The sequence below is a fragment of the Brienomyrus brachyistius genome, chromosome 6, assembly GCF_023856365.1.
Source record: "Brienomyrus brachyistius isolate T26 chromosome 6, BBRACH_0.4, whole genome shotgun sequence".
NCBI classification, from domain to species: Eukaryota; Metazoa; Chordata; class Actinopteri; order Osteoglossiformes; family Mormyridae; genus Brienomyrus; species Brienomyrus brachyistius.
The window spans coordinates 12,532,380-12,555,076 of NC_064538.1; the positions used below are offsets into that span (position 1 = coordinate 12,532,380).

At 47.2% G+C, this 22,697-nt stretch overlaps 1 protein-coding gene across 2 annotated transcripts; it reads left to right on the top strand.

Moving 5' to 3' along the window:
- The first annotated feature begins 1,079 nt into the window (after nucleotides 1-1,079).
- hcfc1b (host cell factor C1b) lies at nucleotides 1,080-20,181 on the top strand. Of its 2 annotated transcripts, none has more exons than XM_049017390.1 (27): nucleotides 1,080-2,778; nucleotides 5,008-5,156; nucleotides 5,584-5,744; nucleotides 5,862-6,070; nucleotides 6,746-6,830; nucleotides 6,912-7,018; nucleotides 7,343-7,522; nucleotides 7,615-7,941; nucleotides 8,054-8,205; nucleotides 8,418-8,612; nucleotides 9,016-9,240; nucleotides 9,329-9,433; nucleotides 9,719-9,941; nucleotides 10,033-10,178; nucleotides 10,913-11,051; nucleotides 11,238-11,458; nucleotides 11,979-13,683; nucleotides 14,224-14,384; nucleotides 14,665-14,994; nucleotides 15,168-15,399; nucleotides 15,480-15,932; nucleotides 16,061-16,179; nucleotides 16,304-16,441; nucleotides 16,523-16,708; nucleotides 16,797-17,094; nucleotides 17,565-17,625; nucleotides 17,790-20,181. In XM_049017390.1, exons 1-27 carry the CDS (start codon nucleotides 2,583-2,585, stop codon nucleotides 17,827-17,829), a joined length of 6,543 nt encoding a protein of 2,180 aa, XP_048873347.1. In that variant the 5' UTR covers nucleotides 1,080-2,582; the 3' UTR covers nucleotides 17,830-20,181. The 2 variants fall into 2 exon arrangements, with proteins under 2 accessions (XP_048873347.1, XP_048873348.1); XM_049017391.1 differs by having other exon boundaries at nucleotides 9,719-9,932.
- The last annotated feature ends 2,516 nt before the right edge of the window (nucleotides 20,182-22,697 follow it).

Below are 22,697 nucleotides of genomic sequence, written 5' to 3' on the forward strand. Positions count from 1 at the left end.
TATACTGTCAGACTTGAATGCACTGGCAATAAACATCCATCTTCTGACTGTTAATTCTGGTGAGGGTGCCAGGAGATCATCCCAGGCAACACAGGGTGAATAGTATGCAGTTCCAGAGTAGTGGTACAGTATATAGATGCACACGCTAGGGAGAATTTAGAGACACTAATTAGCGTAACTACACGTCTTTGGACTAGAGGGGGAAACTGGAAATAAAGGAAGTTCATGCAAATGCTGCAAACTGAGCAGAGGTGAGATTTCAGTCCCTGGAAGTTTGAGGTCACAGCACTAACCACAAACCCACCACTAAAGAAACATAATTAATTTTCAATTTGTTACATAATTTAGTTATTTTACCATCACACCCCAATAAAATTGTTTCAAGAAAATAAGTTTTCCATCTGTATGTGTTTCCTTACATTTTCGTTGAAACAAAAGTTAATTGGTTAAATTCCCTGGTTGCTAATTTCCCGTGGCACCTGTTACAGCTCAATTTTCCAAGTGCGAATAAGAGAAATTATCTGTAATATAACGTATATCACATTTGACACGTAGTGTTATAAACCGTTTTGCGAAAATCAACTACGTTAACATCCATGATGGATGTTAAGGTCTGAATGTGATAAATTAAACGCGGTTTTCATATGCTGATGGTGTTGAGCAATTTATAATATTATGAGGGTTACTCATAACCCCCCAAAATCTGTTTATGTAATATGTGGAATATTAGTATAAAATACTATGTTGCAATAAATTTACATTTACAATTTGAAAAAACTTTTTTCAAAGGAAAAAACAGACTACAAACAGTCGCTACGAAAACATAAGTAAAGAAAGCGGCTTTTGTCATTTTTATTCGGAAACCACAGTTGTATTTGTTTGAAGTAACTATAAGCACATTTTACAAGATATGTCCGCCAAATTCTTTGGAAGATTTTATCTGGTTGCAAGTAATAACGTTGCAACAGAGCGACCAAAGTTGTCGTAACTATTGAAGTTAATGTAAGCTATACGGCGGCACTATTTGTCCACCATTTGCGTTGAGGGCTGCAGCGACAGTGAGTGCTAAGCTAATGTAGCTAACCAGCCATTTTTGTGTGTCAAGAAGATGGTGGCTTCCTGGAAGGCATGAGAGGGCTTAGCTTCTCCCAACCAAACCAAAATCACTGGGGTTAATTTCACAAAGTCCAACCCTCGAGATATTTTGCTAAAATACGAGGCAAAAGAGTAAGTACCTTGCGCTGTGGCAACTACACGTTTTGTCATTTTACGCCTTTTTGTTACGGAAAACGTTACGTCCGCCATTTTTCTTGAGGGAGAAGTAGTCCGCAAGATGGCTGCTTCCATCGAAAGAGCATGAATAGAACATATTTTAAGCCTTGGCTTCATTCCGGCATGCAGTCAGTGCTTACTAATGTGTCGATGCCATTAAATCGCTGACCATATCACACAAATATAAAACTGCTCTTTTGCACGACGACTATATGTATCACTGAACCCTTATACTGTTAACTGGCTATGTGATGCTAGCGAGTAGCACTTTGTAACAGCTTAGTTAGCTTGAATTGTTGTTTTTCACCATTTCTTAAAGATTGGTAGATGGTTAGTAACGATCGTAGCAGGAACGATCGTAGATTTATGGTATTGCTTGGTAGTATATGACGACACTTTACATTGGGAAAATGTATGCTAGCTAGGTATCTTTGTACAACAGGGAGACCGCCCACTGTTATCTAAGCCCTCTTGCTCTGAGAGGAGGGGATTGTGTGTTGTGGATTGTTTGGCAATATGGCGACTCCCAGACAGGCATGAAAATCGCCTTCTGCGGCAGCTAGCTAGGCGCCTAGTAAAACTGAGTGGGTTGTTTTGGGAGCTGAGTGCGCTGTAAACCCTTCACATCACATAACCGCCAGTTGTCACTCTTATTTGCCATTTCAGTACGTGGCCGGTACGGTTTTTAAACATCGGTGTACAGATGAAACCACGAAAGATTTTGAATTTTTTTACATCATTTAGCTCCGCCATTTTTTAGCCTGGCGCAGGTTTGTTTGGTTGTTACAAGATGGCGGCTCCCATGGAGTGGCACTGCTTTGCTTCTGGTGGGCTCTAACTGAATGGTAAAATGATTCGGCTGCTTTTTTGAATACAAGGAAAAACATTGACTTGGCTGACCGATAGTGGCACCAGATGCTTATGATTCTATCTGCCAATGAGCCTGGATTTTACTTCTTCACTAGCCGGCTTTTTCTCTCTCTTGCAAAGCGTCTGCTGCTGAATAAAATGGCGGCTTCCATGGATTTTACATATTCCTGAATGGGATTGGACGTATTGATATTTACCACATCAAGATAGTACGCTGCACTGTTATGCACAAAAACACCTTTAGCTACCTACCGTTTTGTTTTTGCATGGAGTAAAAGCGACAGCTACATTTGATCTTATTTTCTCCGGTTTTGTTGGTTCGCTACAGTGAAATTTGCTTCTCTGGCTAGATTGCTAAACTAGCTAACGGTATCATTCTCCTAAACGTCTGCTATTTGAAACCTTTTAGCACCGGAGTTGTTTTCTTTTTTTAAGCCGAAATGTCTTCACCTGGTTCCACGGTGTCTGGGACCACTGGCTCGGTTCTGCAACCACGGTGGAAGCGGGTGTTGGGCTGGTCTGGCCCCGTCCCTCGACCCCGACACGGCCACAGAGCTGTCGCTATTAAGGAGCTGATGGTTGTTTTCGGGGGAGGCAATGAAGGGATTGTGGACGAGCTTCACGTCTATAACACAGGTAAGACCGGGGTTTTTTTTTTTGTTTATGGCGATTAACATTTAAGCTTTAAGCGAGTTAGCTAGCGAGTGCGGACACTTGGTATACCATCAGCTATATGTGTTTATCAGCGGTGCGGTGTAAATTAAGCCTATACTTCTGCTTGCCTTTTACTTAAGGCTGTCACCAGTCAGGCACAAACGGAGTCCGCCTTGTGGTGTAGCCCGCGCGCTCCGGCGGACTGGGCACGCGTTGCGCCGGCCCGGCGCTCCCGATCGGTCGACTCCGAGTGCGCGCAGCGGTATCAGCTGGCTATGCCTCGGAACAAAGCCGAGGCCGCTATTGGCTGACGGTTCGGCGCTATTCGGACCCGCGGCGCGTGGACCGTCGAGTTCCGCCGGCGGCTGGAGTCCGTCATTCCAGATGATTTGCTGCCTCTGCATATTCTGTACCCACTGTTACAAGCATTGAATTTGTTAAACTGTGTTTACCCGTAACTCGCGGGACACTGGGGCTGCTCAAAAGTGGGGGGAAATACAAAGAAAAATGGCGGGTTAAAATAAAATGGGCGACATCGGCGTTGACTGCTTTGCCCCGTACAAATCAGTTTATTTATTATTACAATTTCCAGTATCCTAATAAACTGTAATACCTGCTAATTATTGATTGTAGATGAGCAATTGTAATTAACAAGATTACTCTTGCCCCAACTGTAGTTTAGGGTTTAGCCAAGTTGAATAGGGCTGTGAATTGATGAATGAAACTTAATAAATTTCTTTATTCATTGTAAACGTTATTTGACAACTTTAAAATATCAATTATAAAATATTAAAATTCCCTAAAACTTTAAACATTACAATAACGATCGGGTGGGTATGACGCATAAAACAATATTTTTCAGGTATTACCTAAAGATATTGTAACATACTACCAGGCTTGATAACACTCACGCATTTGGCTTGATACGCTGTCAGACTCGAGCTCACGCAAGAAATCTTAAGGCAAATGTACATTATTCCATTATAAACTTAGAATTAGCTAAATCAAACGCGTTGGGGTAGTTTGCAAACCGTAGAGACAATTTATGAACTGATAAAACTATTACGAACATGCAACCAAGATATTGCAGAACGACCAGATGGATGCCTGTATTTACATATTAAAATGCAGTAGTAGTTTAAAGTATAGGGGCGGTCTTGAAGGCCATCTCATTTCAGAGCTAATGACTAATAACCGGGTCGCAATATGTAACTGATAATACGAACTGGGTCTGGAATATTTCTGCATTCGGATGTTTAATCGTTTTAGAAAAGTTTATGACGAATACACACTTTTCGTGTGGAGGAGACTAGTGCGATTTGAATTGAACTTTAACGTCGTCGTTATGGAGGAAGTTACGTACGCCGCCGTCAGCTTTCACGAAGGCGCGCGACGCACGCTGTTTGTTTACTAATACCATGTGAAGGTGGTGGGCGCGAGAGCCTGAAAATGATAGTCAGACGGGACTCTCATGGCATGGAGGATACTTTAAGCGTGGGCTCTCACCTCTTTGTTATGTACTGATTCAAATTATAATTCGGTCTGAGTCTGAAAGTAGTTGTGCGTGCCAAACCATCTAATTGGTGACATTTTAAGGCTGCTTTCTTCTACGATTAAATTGCTGATGCTAAGAAAATGGTAAGGGGCATTGTGAGATTACATTAACATTCATTTGCCGTACTGTCTTTGCCTTTAATTTTCTTTATTAATCTCACAGCTCAATAGAGACTGCTGTCCATTTTTTTCCCTCATCGAGGAAAGAAAAAAACATTTCTAAACTAGTAATGAAATCACTAATGCACATTCAGCTGCTCCACTGCAGCATATTAACTTCGTTGTCTTAAAGGGAGCACTGTTAAGAATTATTCTTAACTTGGTATGTTACTACTTTGCTCAGTCCTTGCATTTTGCTGCTGCAGAGATGATCACAAAAATGTATTTAAGCCTTGTTTCCTGTTCTGGCCCCAATGTTATAACAACGCATATTATGGGTGCACTTTTTGTGAACTTGGAGTCTTGAACTTAATGCTGGTTGTTACAGTCATAATTTTAAGTCCCAATCAAATTATCCAGGATCAATTCCAAGCAATGTGAAATGTGATGCAAAAAATAAGTTATTTTGTTTTCCTGGTTATATACATCTCTCATGTTCTTTAGTGTTGTGAAATGTTTATACCAATGTCCTAAAATCACTTTCTCTGTCCTCTGCAGCCACAAACCAGTGGTTCATACCAGCAGTGCGTGGTGACATTCCACCAGGTTGTGCTGCGTATGGATTTGTGTGTGATGGAACGCGGCTGCTGGTGTTTGGGGGCATGGTGGAATATGGCAAGTACAGCAACGATCTCTATGAGCTACAGGTGAGAGTTTACAGCTCCTGTGTGATTTTATTTTTTATAATTAATTCCGGTAAATGCCAAGCTATAGTGATCTGGGATAAGTCTGTATATATGTTTATTGGCTTTAAGGTATATTACAGTTATGCTACAACATTGTCTTCTGTATGCCTTAGGATCAGTGGTAGAGACAAGTGATCTAATGTAGTATTTTTTTTGAAACCCCCAATACTGAGCATTTGTAGTCTAGTGGGATCCAAAGTCATACTGAAAGGATAATTGCCATGACTCAGAAGTCATTGGTAACATTGCTTCATTAGTTGGATATGAATTCATATGAACTTTTTACATTAATGTCATTCATGATGATTTTTTTATGGTAATGTTTGCATGTATAAATTGGGTATTCGATGGTTGAAAATATGCCTGTTCCTACTCTACCCATGACTAGGCCAGTCGCTGGGAGTGGAAAAAATTGAAGCCTAAAGCACCCAAAAACGGCCCCCCTCCATGCCCCCGTCTTGGACACAGCTTCTCACTGGTGGGAAACAAGTGCTACCTTTTTGGTGGGCTGGCCAATGACAGTGAGGATCCCAAAAACAACATTCCCAGGTGATGTAGGACAAGGGGTGGGGATGGGGGGTATAGCAAAGAGAGTCATATTCTTGACTGTTGCTACTTCCTCGTAGTATTAAACTGGCGGAGTCGTTGACCTTCTCGTATACCCAGGTATCTGAACGACCTGTATATTCTGGAGCTGCGTCCAGGCTCTAACGTGGCCGGTTGGGACATTCCCATCACCTACGGCGTGTTGCCGCCTCCACGCGAGAGCCACACTGCAGTGGTCTACACAGACAGAAGCAACAAGAAGTCCCGATTGGTCATCTATGGCGGCATGAGCGGCTGTCGCCTGGGGGACCTTTGGACCCTTGACATAGGTGAGGGGACTGATGATGATGGTGGGTTGGCATTTTAACTCTGGAGAGGTGTTGGAGGCTAGGACAGCATGAAAGGGAGCTTGAGGTCTTCCAGCCATCTTGATAGTGAACCCTGGAAGCGTATCAACGTAACGAGACCCCCACCATCCCTACAATGGACAATTCTGTGACCTACTGCATAGGGAGTCATTTTTACTTGATTATACAAGTCGCCAGGTACAGGAGGTTGAGTCATGAAGCCTAATGACAGGTAAACAGTTATTTTGAAAGTACACCCATTCTCAGATTTTTATACCTTCCGCTCTTTGCTAGGCCCTCCCAGTGGAATCCACAGCAATTGGTCGTATTCTTATGTAATGTTAGACTGAGGGGAGAAAATCTGAATCTTGGAGGATTTTTTGGAAAGTGGAAATTAGGGCAAGCTCAAAACACGACTGACTAAAGTGTGATGTGCCCTATATAGGCCCATAAGATACTTTCTCTGGATCTTTTGTTACGTTTCAAGTCAAGTGTCAGAGGAAGTTTATGCAACAAATCTGCAAAATGGTTCTTATGGAAATCTTTCCATGTGGCCTTTTGAAATGGTTTATATCAGGAAATAAACAGTTTAAATGCTTTCATCATACACCTTCTGCTGTTTAGCTACTGTTTACACATGTCTTGCGCTTATTTCAGACACGCTCACCTGGAACAAGCCCTCGGTGAATGGTACAGCTCCCCTGCCCCGCAGCTTGCACTCCGCCACCACCATCACCAACAAGTGAGTGTTTTCTCCCAGCTGGGGTTCTCCTGGATGGGCGGCCTCATGGAAGGATTTCAGCTATTCCTTCTGTCCTTGCAGGATGTATGTGTTTGGGGGCTGGGTGCCTCTGGTCATGGATGATGTAAAAGTGGCCACACATGAAAAGGAGTGGAAGTGCACTAACACACTGGCCTGCCTGAATTTGGGTAAGTCTCTCTCTCTCTCTCTCTCTCTCTCTCTCTCTCTCTCTCTCTCTCTCTCTCTCTGTGCACTCTCCTCTCTTCCCGTTTAAAATCATAAATATTAGCCTAGGAGTTAATGTGATAGATCACAAATCACTGGAAATGCTTATCAGTTTTGGCACAGTTTGGTTTTCTTATGGTTGTATCTCCAGCTGAAATATTTGTTTGTCTAATTAAAAAAATATTTAGTGCAAATGCACTTTAGACATTTTAGAGACTGTAGCCTTTGGATTGCTGATATTGCATTATATATCACATAATGCTGATTTATATGCTCTGCTTTTCCAGACTCTATGTGCTGGGAGACTGTTTTGATGGACACTCTTGAGGACAACATTCCAAGGGCCCGCGCAGGACACTGTTCTGTCGCTATCAACTCCCGGCTGTATGTGTGGAGTGGTCGCGATGGCTACCGCAAGGCCTGGAACAACCAGGTCTGCTGCAAAGACCTCTGGTACTTGGAGACTGGTGAGTTTTACGGTTGCACTCGCGGGAAGAGTGAGACCTGTCTGAGTCTGTTCCTGAAGCACCAACAAGGGCTGTGCTCGTGTCGGTCACAGAGAAGCCCCCGGCGCCATCGCGTGTGCAGCTTGTCCGCGCCAACACCAACTCCCTGGAGGTGAGCTGGGGCCCCGTGTCCACGGCCGACACCTACCTGCTGCAGCTGCAGAAGTACGACATCCCAGCTGCCACGGCCGCCACGTCACCAACCCTCACCCCGACGCCATCTCTGCCCAGTAACTCCCCCAAGAGTCCCGCGCCGGCCGCTGCTGCTCCCTCCACGCAGAACCTCCCGCTCACCGGCATTACGCTCGTGCCTCAGGTGGCTTCACCCACGAGCTCCATGCCGGGCAGCCCCTTGGCCGCCTCCACGGCCCGTGGCCCCGGTATGTGCCCCCATCTCTTCCAGCTCCTCATAAAATGGTTTGGGGCTTGCTTGACCCGATTAAACCCGCCCCCCCCCCCTTTGCTACTGATGGTCTGTTTTGTGCTCCTCAGCCATCCTGAAGGTTGCGGCACCCCACTCCAGTGCCGGAACTTCTATTGTCACTGTGCGACCTGCCAGTCAGGCTGGTAAATCTCCTGTCACTGTGACATCGCTCCCCGCTAGTGTCCGCATGGTCGTCCCTGCACAGAGCACTCAAGGAACGGTATGCAGTACCTGCATTTTTAAATGCACCTTTTCCTGTTTTAGCAAATGTGGAGATGGCCAGTGTCCTACTTGTGCTTCTGATCTTGGTATTGAAAGTGGGCGGGATTGCGGTTCAGGGTTTAGTCTGTGAACCGCCACCACGTATGACGATTGACAGTCACAGTCCTAGGTATGTGATTCGTTCTGTTGGTGTGCCGCCCTTTTTTCCAGCCAATTGGGAGCAGTCCCCAGATGAGTGGCATGGCTGCCCTCGCCGCAGCGGCGGCTGCCACCCAGAAAATCCCACCCTCCTCGGCGCCCACCATGCTTAATGTGCCAGCCGGCACCACCATTGTCAAAACGGTGGCGATGACCCCAGGTTCTACCACACTGCCAGCCACGGTCAAAGTGGCTTCACCTGTCATGGTAAGCGTGTTAGTCCTGTGTTACCTACACGCGTGTTTCGACGTGCTCTGGGACCACTGGCCTTATTACTTGCTACCGGAAACTACGGAGGCTGTGCACAGCAGCTTTGTTAGATGACTGGATGTTAAGGCAGAGTGTAGGAGGGAGTCTTTCTGTTGCATGTGCCACTAAACTGGCTCAAGTATCTCTGGCCGTGGTGTCAAGTAACGGCAGAATATCAGAAATAGATGTATTGAGCTGAAAATATTGCCGAGCAGATTACAAGTGTCTTAAATAAACCCCAGCAAATAGTTCTCCATATTTGCCGAGCACATGTTTTGGTCTTAAAAATAGCAACTGGATTTTTTTTTCTTCAGCGTATGATGGCTGTGATCAGGCCTGTGTATGTGATTAATGCCCCCAGGTGAGCAACCCCGCTACCCGGATGCTGAAGACCGCCGCGGCTCAGGTTGGCACCTCTGCCGTCGCCACGCCCAACACACCCACGCGCCCAATAATCACCGTTCACAAATCCGGAACTGTCACCGTCGCCCAGCAAGCCCAGGTCGTCACCACTGTGGTGGGTGGTGTCACCAAGACCATCACTCTGGTGAAGAGTCCTCTCACCATGGGAGGAGGTGGGACTCTGGTATGTAGAGCGCCGGACTGAAAGTTGACGTAGCGTTGGGTTGGATGCTGCTGCTAATGGCCCATCCTGCCTCATTTTCCTCGTGCAGATCTCTAATATTGGAAAAGTAATGTCCATGGTGCAGTCAAAGCCAGTGCAGACCTCAGCTGTGACTGGTCAGGCTTCCACCAGCCCCGTCACCCAGATCATTCAGGTGAGCATATTTCTGGTTAACCTGCTGTTCAAATTAAAATTGTTTACAAAGCTCGCTGGCAAATGGAGAGAGTTTTAGCACAAGGTCATCCAGGAACATTATTCAGATTAGTCAGACGGCCAGTCTCCCTTTAGGCACCTCCCCCATTCATTACAGGGACATCACACATTGCTGGGGTCACACTGTGCTGTTTATGTTCCTGTCATTGGGACTGGTCAGCCTGGGGTGACGCACTACATCTTGACCTTGTCCTTGAACTCTGACCCCGTCCTTCCCTCCGTTCAGACAAAGGGCCCTTTACCAGCCGGAACCATCCTCAAGCTGGTGACCTCAGCAGATGGCAAGCCCACCACCATCATCACCACCACGCAGGCCGGTGGTACTGGGAGCAAGCCCACCATCCTGGGGATCAGCAGCGTGTCCCCCACTACCACCAGCAAGCCAGGCACCACCACCATCATTAAGACCATTCCTATGTCGGCCATCATGACCCAACCAGGTGCGACAGGTGAGCGCTGCTGCTTGAAGCCTCGCCGCTTCCATATTGCAAATTTCCAGGGGTTTCTCGCTTAAAGCTGAAAGCTGCTTCTCTCCTTCAGCGGGAGTGACTAGCAGCACTGGGATCAAGTCGCCCATCACGATTATCACCACCAAGATGATGACTGCCGGCACTGGGACTCCTGGCAAGATCATCACTGCCATGCCGAAGCTGGGAACCGGGCCTGGTCAGCAAGGGGTAACGCAGGTACTTAGCACATCCATATTCCTCCATCCATTATGGGTTCATGTGGGCCCCGGAGCCTGTCTCCGGCGGTCTTTGACCCTGGATGGGATGGCAGTCTATCATAGGGCACATGCATACTGTAGTTTTAGAGACCTCAGTTAGCCAGTCACTCGTGCCTTTTGGACTGTGGGAGGAAACTGGGTCCATTGAGTCCGCACAAACCATTGAGTTGGGGTTTTACCTTCCCATCCTGGAGATGTGAGCTATCTCTCTTTTTAATAATAATTTTAAATTTCACATTACACCTGTACCCAAATTTGGCATCTCTTCCCTTCGTAAAATAATTAGCCTAAATTGCCACACCATGCTATGCCACAGAAGGAGTTCTAGAGATTTGTGGTGTTGAAATATCAATCCAGTGTACTTTGGCGTTTGATAAAATTGATAAAGGCATGCTTTAAGCTCATTTATATTATCTGTTTTTACAAAAAAGCAAAGTCTCATGCTTCATGCTTGGGTGTCTTGACTGCTGCAGTCGCCCCCGCCGCCCCCCCCCAGGGAGAATGTGTAATTTGTAATTTCCTGCTGGCTGGAACAAATGTTGCATTTTTTCCATTGACACTTCAGTCTCTTATCTAGAAGATGTATGTCATTATCTCCCCATATGCTGCTTAACTTGTACATTGGAGTGATTTGTGATCAGCCTTTGTAAACGTCCCTAGTTTGACTTTGAATGCGTCCCCTTCTACTTTCAGGTGGTTTTGAAGGGTCATCCAGGGCAGCCAGGCACTATTCTTCGAACTGTGCCGATGGGCGGGGTCCGTCTTGTAACCCCTGTAACAGTATCAGCTGTCAAGCCAACCGTAACCACACTTGTCGTCAAGGGAACGACTGGTAAAGATTCTGTTTTTACTCAACCAAATAAATCGCATCACAATGGGGGGGAAAAATACTTTTAAAGTGATTTGTCATACGGTATGTCTATGGAGAGCTTTTGCTGCTCTGAAGCTTGCTTTTATATTCGTTGGAGGAGTCGGGGAGTTTTGCTATAAACGTGGTTCTTCCCCCTTGGCGTTTTAGGTGTGACAACTCTCGGGACAGTGACAGGCACGGTTTCCACTTCCCTAGCAGGCGGCAGTGTCGCTAGTGCCAATTCATCCCTTGCCACACCCATCACCACCCTAGGCACTATTGCCACGCTGTCCAGCCAGGTCATTAATCCGGCTGCCATCACTGTGTCCGCCGCCCAGACCAGCTTGACCTCAGCGACCCCACTGTCCACCCCAACCATCACCATGCAGGTATGACTGCTTATGGTTACTTATTTTTATTCTCTTTTGAAAATATCAGAGATGCAGTCTGAGTAGCAGATTATAATTTTAGGCAGTGCATTATATAATGGTGGTTCGAAATGCAGTTGACTCGCATCCCTTGGTAAACCAAAACTGATGGTAGTTTTCATTTGTGTTGGCTGGTATTTTGCTGCATAATTTAATGTGCTCAGTTGGTCGAAAGGCTATACAGTATCCTGAACTGGTCATGCAGTGAAAGTGTTCTTGAGTAATTCTTAAGGTTATTTGGTTAAGGATGCTAACATATTTATCTTTATAGAATTTAAATCACGTGCCTGTTAAATCTGACATGGAGTTTCTCTGTCATTTTCTTGCCTTTAACAGCATGTCTTACTGGATGTTTCTGTGTGTGTGTTCCCCGATATGAGTTGGCTATAAAACACTAGCTCTGCGTTCTTAGTACACAAAATGTCTAAGGTGGTGAGATCTATAGAACTCCAGCCTGTTTTTGGTCCTGTTTTCCTTGCAGTCAGTGAATCAGCCGACCCAGGTAACCTTGATAACTACACCTAGTGGGGTGGAGGCTCAGCCTGTGCAGGAGCTGCCTGTCTCCATCCTGGCTTCCCCCACCTCTGAGCAGCCCATTGCTGCTGAAGCTGGGGCGGACATGCCTGGTACCGTTACCTTGGTCTGTTCCAACCCCCCCTGTGAGACCCACGAGACAGGAACCACCAACACGGCCACCACTGCTTCTGCCAGCATGGGTGGGGTCCAGCAGGTGTGCTCCAACCCCCCCTGTGAGACCCACGAGACAGGAACCACCAACACGGCCACCACTGCTTCTGCCAGCATGGGTGGGGTCCAGCAGGTGTGCTCCAACCCCCCCTGTGAGACCCACGAGACAGGAACCACCAACACGGCCACCACTGCTTCTGCCAGCATGGGTGGGGTCCAGCAGGTGTGCTCCAACCCCCCCTGTGAGACCCACGAGACAGGAACCACCAACACGGCCACCACTGCTTCTGCCAGCATGGGTGGGGTTCAGCAGGTGTGCTCCAACCCCCCTTCAGAGACCCATGAAACAGGAACCACCAACACCGCAACCACAGCCAGTTCCAACATGGGCTCTGACAAGATGGGTACTGTCCAGAGTCAGTCGGGGTCCCAGTGTCCCCCTGCCGATGCAGCATCTCCTCAGACCTCCACTTCTGAAGCTGGCACTGGCTCTGGTGTTTTGCACCCAGAGAATCTGCGTACTGGCACCACAAACACTTCCACCACGGCGCATGCCAACATGGGCTCTGACCAGACAGGCACCGTGCAGAGCTCTCAGTCTTCTCTGGAGAACCGCAGGTCCATCAGCAGTGCCTCATGTCCCATCTCACAGACGCCCTCTGAGAAAGAGCAAGAAGTTTGTTCCAATCCCCCTTGTGAGACTCATGAAACGGGCACCACCAACACTACCACCCAGGAAGCTTCTAGCATGGGTAGCGGCCAGACAGTGCAGAGGGTGTGCTCCAACCCCCCCTGTGAGACCCACGAGACAGGCACCACCAGTACGGCCACCACTGCTTCTGCCAGCATGGGTGCCAACCAGACTGGCACGGTGCAGAGGGTGTGCTCCAACCCCCCCTGTGAGACCCACGAGACAGGCACCACCAGTACGGCCACCACTGCTTCTGCCAGCATGGGTGCCAACCAGACTGGCACGGTGCAGAGGGTGTGCTCCAACCCCCCCTGTGAGACCCACGAGACAGGCACCACCAGTACGGCCACCACTGCTTCTGCCAGCATGGGTGCCAACCAGACTGGCACGGTGCAGAGGGTGTGCTCCAACCCCCCCTGTGAGACCCACGAGACAGGCACCACCAGTACGGCCACCACTGCTTCTGCCAGCATGGGTGCCAACCAGACTGGCACGGTGCAGAGGGTGTGCTCCAACCCCCCCTGTGAGACCCACGAGACAGGCACCACCAGTACAGCCACCACTGCTTCTGCCAGCATGGGTGTCAACCAGACTGGCACGGTGCAGAGGGTGTGCTCCAACCCCCCCTGTGAGACCCACGAGACAGGCACCACCAGTACGGCCACCACTGCTTCTGCCAGCATGGGTGCCAACCAGACTGGCACGGTGCAGAGGGTGTGCTCCAACCCCCCCTGTGAGACCCACGAGACAGGCACCACCAATACGGCCACGACGGCCACCTCCAGCATGGACGCTGGAGAAAGCACAGGTAATTTTAGCATGGAGAAAAAGTGGGGGTGTTGGCCTTTTTTAAAGGCTTTGTACCATTTGGTTAAGTTATGCGGCTCTGACCACCCATCTCTAAAAACCCTGGCGTGTCGATTAATCCTCCCAATGAAATGTGAACAGTTCAGATTAAGTCCACAATGTCAATGATATGTGCTTCTCTCTACTTAATTAGGTCCATTGATACTGCATTTCTGAAATCATGAATGAGGACATTAAAACGTTACCCTCTAACAGAGAATTTGACTGTAAATGGGTCTACCAGCACCCCACAGCACTCATGCTCAAGCTGTGGTCCAGCTGGCTAGCTAAGTGACATAAAATGGATCAAGCAGTTGTCTGCCTTCAAAGCAGAGCTTCTGTAGTACCTCAGTGTTTGGGATCTAACTGATATTTAGGTTGTGCTGGAATAGCTGGTATGCTGGATGTGGAACTGAACATGGACCTTTTAAGTACCCTTATGTGTTTCATGTTAGAACATTGAAATCTAACATGCATTCTCTGCACTTGTATGGTCGTTTAGCTCAGCAGAGTAGCGGGACAGCAGAAGGAGATGATGGCTCCCATCCTGAGTCGTCCTCCTCTCCTGCACTGCTCTCTGAAGCAGCCAGTTCTACGGTATCTCAGAGCCGGGCCATCACAACTGTCACTCATGCCACTCCTGCACCCGGACCTTCAGTACCTGTAAGACCTGAAGCGGCACCACATTTAATTACTGCGAGATGCACTGTAACTGTCTTGCTTCCACTTCAGCCAGTGTTATGTGGGGGGAAAAAACACACAAGGTTGTCGGCTTTTTAAAAATAGGACATTGCTGCCCCCTTGTGGTCAAGCTGGGCCCTCTGAATACACAAGTGCACATTGGGTCTCAGTTGCAGAGGATAACATCTAAATTGAGGCATAGTAAACATTTTGTCCGCTTAAAAATGAAGTGTTATTTATTCATTTTGGTTCTTCCCTCCAGACCATCGCCTCCATCACTGAGGCATCCGGCATTCCCTGTGAAGAGGCCTCGGGCGAGCTCGCCCCAGAGCAGCCCCAGGCCCTGATGGCCGAGCAGGCCCAGGAGGGGTCCTTAGAGGCTGCCACCGCCGCCGTCCCAGAGGAGGAAGGGGAACCGATGCAGACTGAGTGTCAGGCTGGGCTGGGTGAGGACGCCATTGTCGGGGTGGTATCCATGGAAGAGGAGGCAGTGGGCGTGGCGGAGGCAGAGGCAGCCGCCGCGCTGCAAGCTGAAGTGGACCAGCTGCCGATGGCCATGGAGACGCAGCAGGGCCAGGAGGAGCAGGCCGAGGTACTGCAGCTTTATCACCATGCAGCTTGTGCTCTTAACGAGACAGCCTTCCCCATAGTAATGAACTAGAGTGGTAATTAACCGCTACAGACCCTGCTGAGCTGAAATGTAGCTGCAGAAAACGGCCTCCCCTGTCCGTGTCTCAATCTGTCCCTCACTCTGCCGGGAAGCAGCTGGAGCCAGCGGCTGAGGAGGCGGGAGCCTCTGCGGACCCGCAGACCCTGACCCTGCCCCAGGAGCTGATGTCCGAAGGGCAGCCCACCACGCTGATGGTGACGGGCCTCACCCCCGAGGAGCTAGCTGTGACGGCGGCCGCCGAAGCCGCTGCTCAGGCCGCAGCCACCGAGGAGGCCCAGGCGCTGGCCATTCAGGCCGTTCTGCAGGCCGCGCAGCAGGCAGTCATGAGTGAGTACAGGGCACCGGGCACCTGCTGCGCTGCGTCTGTGCCGGGGGAGCCATTCATTTGGGTTTTCTCACACTGCCAGGTGAAGGAGATTCCAGCCATGACGGCCAGCAGACCACCACTATCCCCATTGTGCTGACACAGCAGGAGCTGGCTGCCCTGGTCCAGCAGCAGCAGCAGCTACAGGAGGCCCAGGCTCAGGCACAAGCACAGGCTCAGGCTCAGGCCCAAGCACAGGCCCTGGCTCAGGCTCAGGCTCAGGCCCAAGCACAGGCCCTGGCTCAGGCACAGGCTCAGGCCCAAGCACAGGCCCATGCTCAGGTCCAAGCACAGGCCCAGGCCCAGGTCCAGGTCATCGCAGTGAGCGCTCATCAGCAGCAGCAGCTCAGTGTGCAAGCTGCTGCTCTGCCCACGGAGGGCCTGGCCCCAGCGGACAGCCTCAACGACCCGGCCTCTGAGAGCAATGGGCACAGCGACATGGCAGCTGCAGTCTCCAGCGCCGTGGCCCGGCTGCTGCCTTGCACTTCAGCTGAGAGTGAGTGTCCATGCGAGACGGTGTCAACTGTCCATCACACCGTTGAATTGAACGTTCGGTGTGGTGGCCAGTGTTTAGAAAAACATTCGCGCTTCGTGTCAGGTGCTGATAAGTAATCACCCCTGCAGGTCTGGCCCCCTCAAGCACCTTTGCACCTTCACAACCCCTGGTTGTGGCCAGTCCGGCTAAGATCCAGGCAGCGACTGCCCTGGCTGAGGTGGCCAATGGCATCGAGTCTGCAGCAGAGGTCCGTGTTACCTGCATATGCTCTACTACAAACTTCGAAATGCCCCCTCGCCATTATCCAGCCAGCATCGTAGCACTTTAACACATGTGGCTAACTGGGCGTTTTGTGTTTCGACACCTTTTAGAAGCAGAGTCCCTCACCTGCCGTTGCGAAGGCCCCAGTGAAGAAGGAGAACCAGTGGTTCGATGTTGGGATTGTCAAGGTCACGAACATGTTGGTCACCCACTACTTTGTGCCGGCAGACGATGCACCTGCTACCGATGTAAGTCAGTTGTGATGGTGGTGTGGAAAGGGGAGGACGGATGTGCAGTGTGGGGCTCACATGCAGGCTTGTGTGTGTCAGGATGATTCGGGAGCTGTCCCAGATTACCTCCAAATGAAGAAGGTAGAACTTCAGCCCGGCACCGCGTACAAGTTCCGCGTCTCGGGCATCAACGCCTGTGGCCGCGGGGCCTTTTCTGAGATTTCCGCCTTCAAGACCTGCCTGCCAGGCTTCCCAGGAGCACCCTGTGCCATCAAGATAAGCAAGGTAAGGCCGAGGAGCACGCAGACATGTTCTGCTGCGTCCCCCGATGGGCCATCAGGCTTAACCAAACGCCATCTGTCCCGTCACCCAGAGCCCAGATGGTGCTCACCTGACCTGGGAGCCCCCCTCGGTGACGTCAGGAAAGATCATCGAGTACTCGGTGTACTTGGCCATCCAGAGCACGCAGGCTGGGGAGCCCAAGGCCTCGGCCCCAGCGCAGCTGGCGTTCATGCGCGTTTACTGCGGTCCTAGCCCCGCATGTCTCGTGCAGACGTCCAGCCTCTCCAACGCCCACATCGACTACACCACCAAGCCGGCAATCATCTTCCGCATTGCGGCACGCAACGAGAAGGGCTACGGCCCAGCCACGCAAGTCCGGTGGCTGCAAGGTAGGCAGAGCCCCTATAGCTGCTGAGTTGGTTACTGAGAGAAGCTGGCAGCTTTTTGCAGGAGGGCCTTTTGAAAGAGTCTTAATCTCTTGGACTTTTGGGAATGATGCATGTTAGAATGTGGACCTTTTATTGTACATACGTCTAGGGTGACCAGATAAGCCATGTCAACTTTACAAACTACTTTAAAACTGAAAGGCTCCTGTGCTTGGCTAAATGAACCGGTCAAAGCACACAAACTGCAGTTTCCTTGCTTCAATGACTCATCCAGGTGTTTCACATTAACATTAATGACACTTGCATGGTTATAGGAAACTGATCATCACACAGCAAGAACTGTGCTTAAGTGAAATCCAGGTCGTCTTAATTGAAATGGCGGTTCACAGTTGTCCTAGCTCAGTGTCCCTGCCATGGATTATCTGGTCACCCTACAAATATCCCAATTTCTCTACTTGCTCTCATTTCTTCAGAGTCCAGTAAAGATGCCGCTTCTGCTAAACCTGCCACGAAAAGGCCAGTCTCGTCTGACATGTGAGTCCCTCAGAATTGCTCATATTTTAGAAGTATAATTTGGGAAGTAAGCATGTGCCCCTCGCTGCTGCAGCTACAGTGATTTAATTAGAGATGCGGTTAAGCGGAGCTCAGCAGCTTGCTGGCGTTACCTCTCACTCATGTCGTTCCATCTCTCACCACAGGAAAGGTGCTGGTCCAAAGAAGGCCAGGTCAGACCAGTGAGCTCCCATCCCCGTCCTCTTCTTCCTGACCAGTAATAAGATTGACGTCACCTTTTGATCATCCTGCACCAGGCCCCCTGCACCACACCCTTTACTGAAATGAGACAAGACCACATCACTGGGGTCAGACTACAGCAAAAATATTAATTAAAAAAAAAAAAAAAAAAACAATAAAATCTTTGGGGAAAAAAGCGACCCAGACAAGCTCGGTGGTGCCATGAACGCCTTATCTCAATCTGTGTATATATTTTTTATTCCATTATCGATGCTCCTACTTGAGTGAAACAAAAGAAAAGCACATTTACTTTTCTGCCTTTTTTTTTTCCCGCTGGCATCCCGCTAAACCCGAAAACGCAGCATTCAGGCAGGTATTTAGTTGCTCTTTACCCATTGTGTTGCCTCTCCTTCCTGCATCTTTGTTTTAAAGAACAAACGAATAGAAACAACCGTCTGTAGTCCGTTAGCCTTTTTTCAAAAGCCAATTTTAACTGGGAGATTGTGACTAAAGATTTAAGGAGGATGTGTGGGATGTAACCTTCAAGCGGTATATAGATATAACAGAACACAGACAGCACTTGCTTCTCAAAGGCGATGAAAGCTTCATCTTGAAAGGAGACGCAGATCGACGTGAACCCGGACTCTCATCCACTCGCTCTTTTGCATCACTGCGTGCTTGAACCTTACAGAATGCAAAGCGCAGACTGGGGGCGATCTTAAGACATGGAGGGGAAATGAACTGTGGTGCTGTTGAGGAGATGGACTTGGTCTATGCCTGGACCTACAGTGTGAAGCAAATCTTGTAAAAAAACAAAAAAAAAAACAAAAAAAATTAAAAAGAAAAAGAATGGAAAAAATCTAAATTAGCAAGCAGTGATGCAGATGTTCTGCGTGTTTATTTTTGTATTTTTTTTAAGTACTTTTCTGTGTGCGTCTCAGAGAGCAGTTTTAAATCCCATCCTTTCTTTTACTGTTCTGTTCCCCAATGGTCTATATACTCCGTGTGTGTAGGAGCTGACAAGGCTGAACTGAAGGAGTCACAAAATTATATATATATATATAATATACTTTTTTTTAAATCCTGGTTTGATCCATTGTTAGTCTTGTATACAATGTAACGGGGCATATGTTTAATTCATTTCGAAGAGGGCAAAAGACACGGATCTGAAAACCCAGAGGGAGAGACGAGAGTTCTTGTTTACTTTCAGAATATTGTAAAAGTATTTGTGTGTAAACAAATGACATGAAATGACTCTCGCAGGAAAAATCATACATATTTTTTCTTCCTTTCATGCGGTTTCCCACTTTATAATGGCTTCAGGAGAGGATTTTTTTTTTGGATCTTTAAAATTTTCTTAATTTTTTGTCTCCTCCCAAAATTCATTAAAACAATGACCTCTGGAAATGCAGAATGCATGTAGGAGTTTCTCTTACAGGTAAATAGAAAGGGTAAAGTTAATCAAAATGTTTCCAGAAAGATTTTTTGGCAGTATGAAAGAGGGGTTAAAAGAAGATGATTGACTTGGCCAGACTCTGGACTCGCTTGTAAATTAGTTGCTTCATATAGCAAGGACATTTTGGCTTTTTTATATACAGTTATCTGTAAGACATTTTTACATGTTGGTCATCTCGATTGCTTTTGTCGACATAAAAAGCAGAAATGTATTCTCACTCGGTTATGCCTATCATTTCAGAATTTTTTTTCTTTCCAGTGTAGGTCAATGTGTTGAGAGGGCAGTTTTGTCATGAATTAATTTTATAAAATATCAGTATTTGCTTTCACTGATTTATGGGTTTCTGCTAAAGTCATTAATATATATAATTTCTTGATGGCTAATTTGCAGTTTTCAAATCCAGGAGCAGAGGAAAGGTGTTATCTGTTAATGCTTATTGACAGTAATTTATCTTCATCTAGAACTTCTCACCATTGGCCAATGAAAGTTAATTCCACAGTTAGAATCTACATGTTCGTGTCCTTGTCTCTCATCTCGTTTTTTTGTGTCATTCCAGCTGAAAGTAGGGACTTGGGTTCAAGCATAAAGTTATGGTACCGGCACCTGAACATTTCTGATTAACTGAAGGATGAATAAAACCATAAATGTAGGCCCATTTCGTTCCTGTGCTGTGCTACAGAAGTGTCCTTTTTCTCCGACTTTGAATGGTCAGTGTTTTTGCAGCTTGTCAGTCGTCAGCTATGTAATCCCTGCCCTGTAGTGTACATAAGTTAAGTTGGCAGAGATGTTATCAAATGTCAAAAAAAAGTTTGGTTCTCGTGTGAAGGTAGTTTGTTTAAAATGTGTCTGGTATACGGAATTTGTATAAATACAATGGATTAATAAAAACAGCCAACACTGAATGTGTTTCCTGTGCTTTCTTTTCACTCCTGCTGCTAGTGGTTTGCTACTGCATATATGGTAGAATAGCTAGGAAGCGAAATGTCACTGCCAACTTAACTTAAAACAAGTATGGAGGAGTGTTGGGGTCATTGGGTGCCTCTTGTAAACTGTTCTTTCTTGGCCTTTGGTTTGGGAACAATGTTTTTGGTTTATAGTGTATTTCAAGCAATATTACTCAAGTGTTCTTGTATAAGCCTTCTTCCTAATTTATGTTTCTGCAGCCTCCGGTATCATTGCATTAGCTTGATAGATGTATTCCGTATCACACGAACTGATGCATCCATTAACCCTGTGCTGTAAGATGTGGTGCAGAAGTTTGAATTACATGTTAAAACATTTTTACATGAATGACTTGTAAGAGGTATGGATTATGGATCTGGGACAGTTCCCACAGAAGATCTGAAGACAGACGCCAGCTGATGGAGCATCTTCATTCTGTCACCGCTGTGATGAATTGATTCTCCGAAGTGGAGCGACAACCGCCGGCCATGCAGTGAGTACTCACTGGCAGCTCCCAGGTGAAATCTCGAGGGGTGTGGCCAGGCATGGATGGAAGAAGTGACTTATGCATAACAGGGAAAATCGCATCTTTGCTTGTTAAAAAAAATTATTGCATCACATTGCATTGAATAGTTAGGAAAGAGCATAATGAATACACATTCAGGAGAAAGTACAACACCTGTCCAGGACTGCTGCATATGTAGGCAAAAGTTATGATCCAGTTAAAACTGCCAAGGAATTTCATAAAAATCCTTCAAATGGAAGATAAACTCTAATACAGTTTGATAGTACTCCCCTTCCTGTATCGCAATATCTTGGTTTGATTATTTTTAAATACAGATTTACGTGCATTGTATATGTACAGGTATAAATGTTAGCACCCTGTCGCCCAAAGAGAGACTTTTTTTTTTACTTATTTAAAAAAAAATCACTAGATCTGAAGTAGGTTTGGGGTCTGGGTAGCCACTGTGCCTGGTTTCATAAAGAATCACAGCTCCAATACAACCTTAATAAGTAATTCTTATTGATTACATATACAGGTCCTTCTCAAAAAAATTAGCATATTGTGAAAAAGTTCATTATTTTCTGTAATGTACTGATAAACATTAGACTTTTATATATTTTAGATTCATTACACACAACTGAAGTAGTCCAAGCCTTTTATTGTTTTAATGATGATTTTGGCATACAGCTCATGAAAACCCAAAATTCTCAAAAAAATTTGCATATTTCATCCGACCAATAAAAGAAAAGTGTTTTTAATACCAAAAAAAGTCAACCTTCAAATAATTATGTTCAGTTATGCACTCAATACTTGGTCGGGAATCCTTTTGCAGAAATGACTGCTTCAATGCGGCGTGGCATGGAGGCAATCAGCCTGTGGCACAGCTGAGGTGTTATGGAGGCCCAGGATGCTTCGATAGCGGCCTTAAGCTCATCCAGAGTGTTGGGTCTTGCGTCTCAACTTTCTCTTCACAATATCCCACAGATTCTCTGTGGGGTTCAGGTCAGGAGAGTTGGCAGGCCAATTGAGCACAGTAATACCATGGTCAGTAAACCATTTACCAGTGGTTTTGGCACTGTTAGCAGGTGCCAGGTCGTGCTGAAAAATGAAATCTTCATCTCCATAAAGCTTTTCAGCAGATGGAAGCATGAAGTGCTCCAAAATCTCCTGATAGCTAGCTGCATTGATCCTGCCCTTGATAAAACACAGTGGACCAACACCAGCAGCTGACATGGCACCCCAGACCATCACTGACTGGGTACTTGACACTGGACTTCAGGCATTTCCCTCTCCCCAGTCTTCCTCCAGACTCTGGCACCTTGATTTCCGAATGACATGCAAAATTTGCTTTCATCCGAAAAAAGTACCACAGTCCAGTGCTGCTTCTCTGTAGCCCAGGTCAGGCGCTTCCGTCGCCGTTTCTGGTTCAAAAGTGGCTTTACCTGGGGAATGCGGCACCTGTAGCCCATTTCCTGCACACGCCTGTACACGGTGGCTCTGGATGTTTCTACTCCAGACTCAGTCCACTGCTTCCGCAGGTCCCCCAAGGTCTGGAATCGGTCCTTTCCCACAATCTTCCTCAGGGTCCGGTCACCTCTTCTCATTGTGCGGCATTTTCTGCCACACTTTTTCCTTCCCACAGAGGTGCCTTGATACAGCACTCTGGGAACAGCCTGTTCGTTCAGAAATTTCTTTCTGTGTCTTACCCTCTTGCTTGAGTGTGTCAATCACAGCCTTCTGGCCAGCAGTCAGATCACCAGTCTTACCCATGATTGCGGTTTTGAGTAATGAACCAGGCTGGGAGTTTTTAAAAGCCTCAGGAATCTTTTGCAGATGTTTAGAGTTAATTAGTTGATTCAGATGATTAGGTTAATAGCTCGTTTAGAGAACCTTTTCATGATATGCTAATTTTTTGAGATAGGAATTTTGGGTTTTCATGAGCTGTATGCCAAAATCATCAATATTAAAACA

Bases quoted from the DNA above. Each gene is read 5' to 3' on its own strand.
- hcfc1b (XM_049017390.1), top strand. From the start codon at position 2,583: ATGTCTTCACCTGGTTCCACGGTGTCTGGGACCACTGGCTCGGTTCTG. The intron at 6,831-6,911 runs GTGAGTGTTTTC...CTGTCCTTGCAG, and splicing joins GCCACCACCATCACCAACAA to GATGTATGTGTTTGGGGGCT. The intron at 11,459-11,978 runs GTATGACTGCTT...TTTTCCTTGCAG, and splicing joins CCCCAACCATCACCATGCAG to TCAGTGAATCAGCCGACCCA.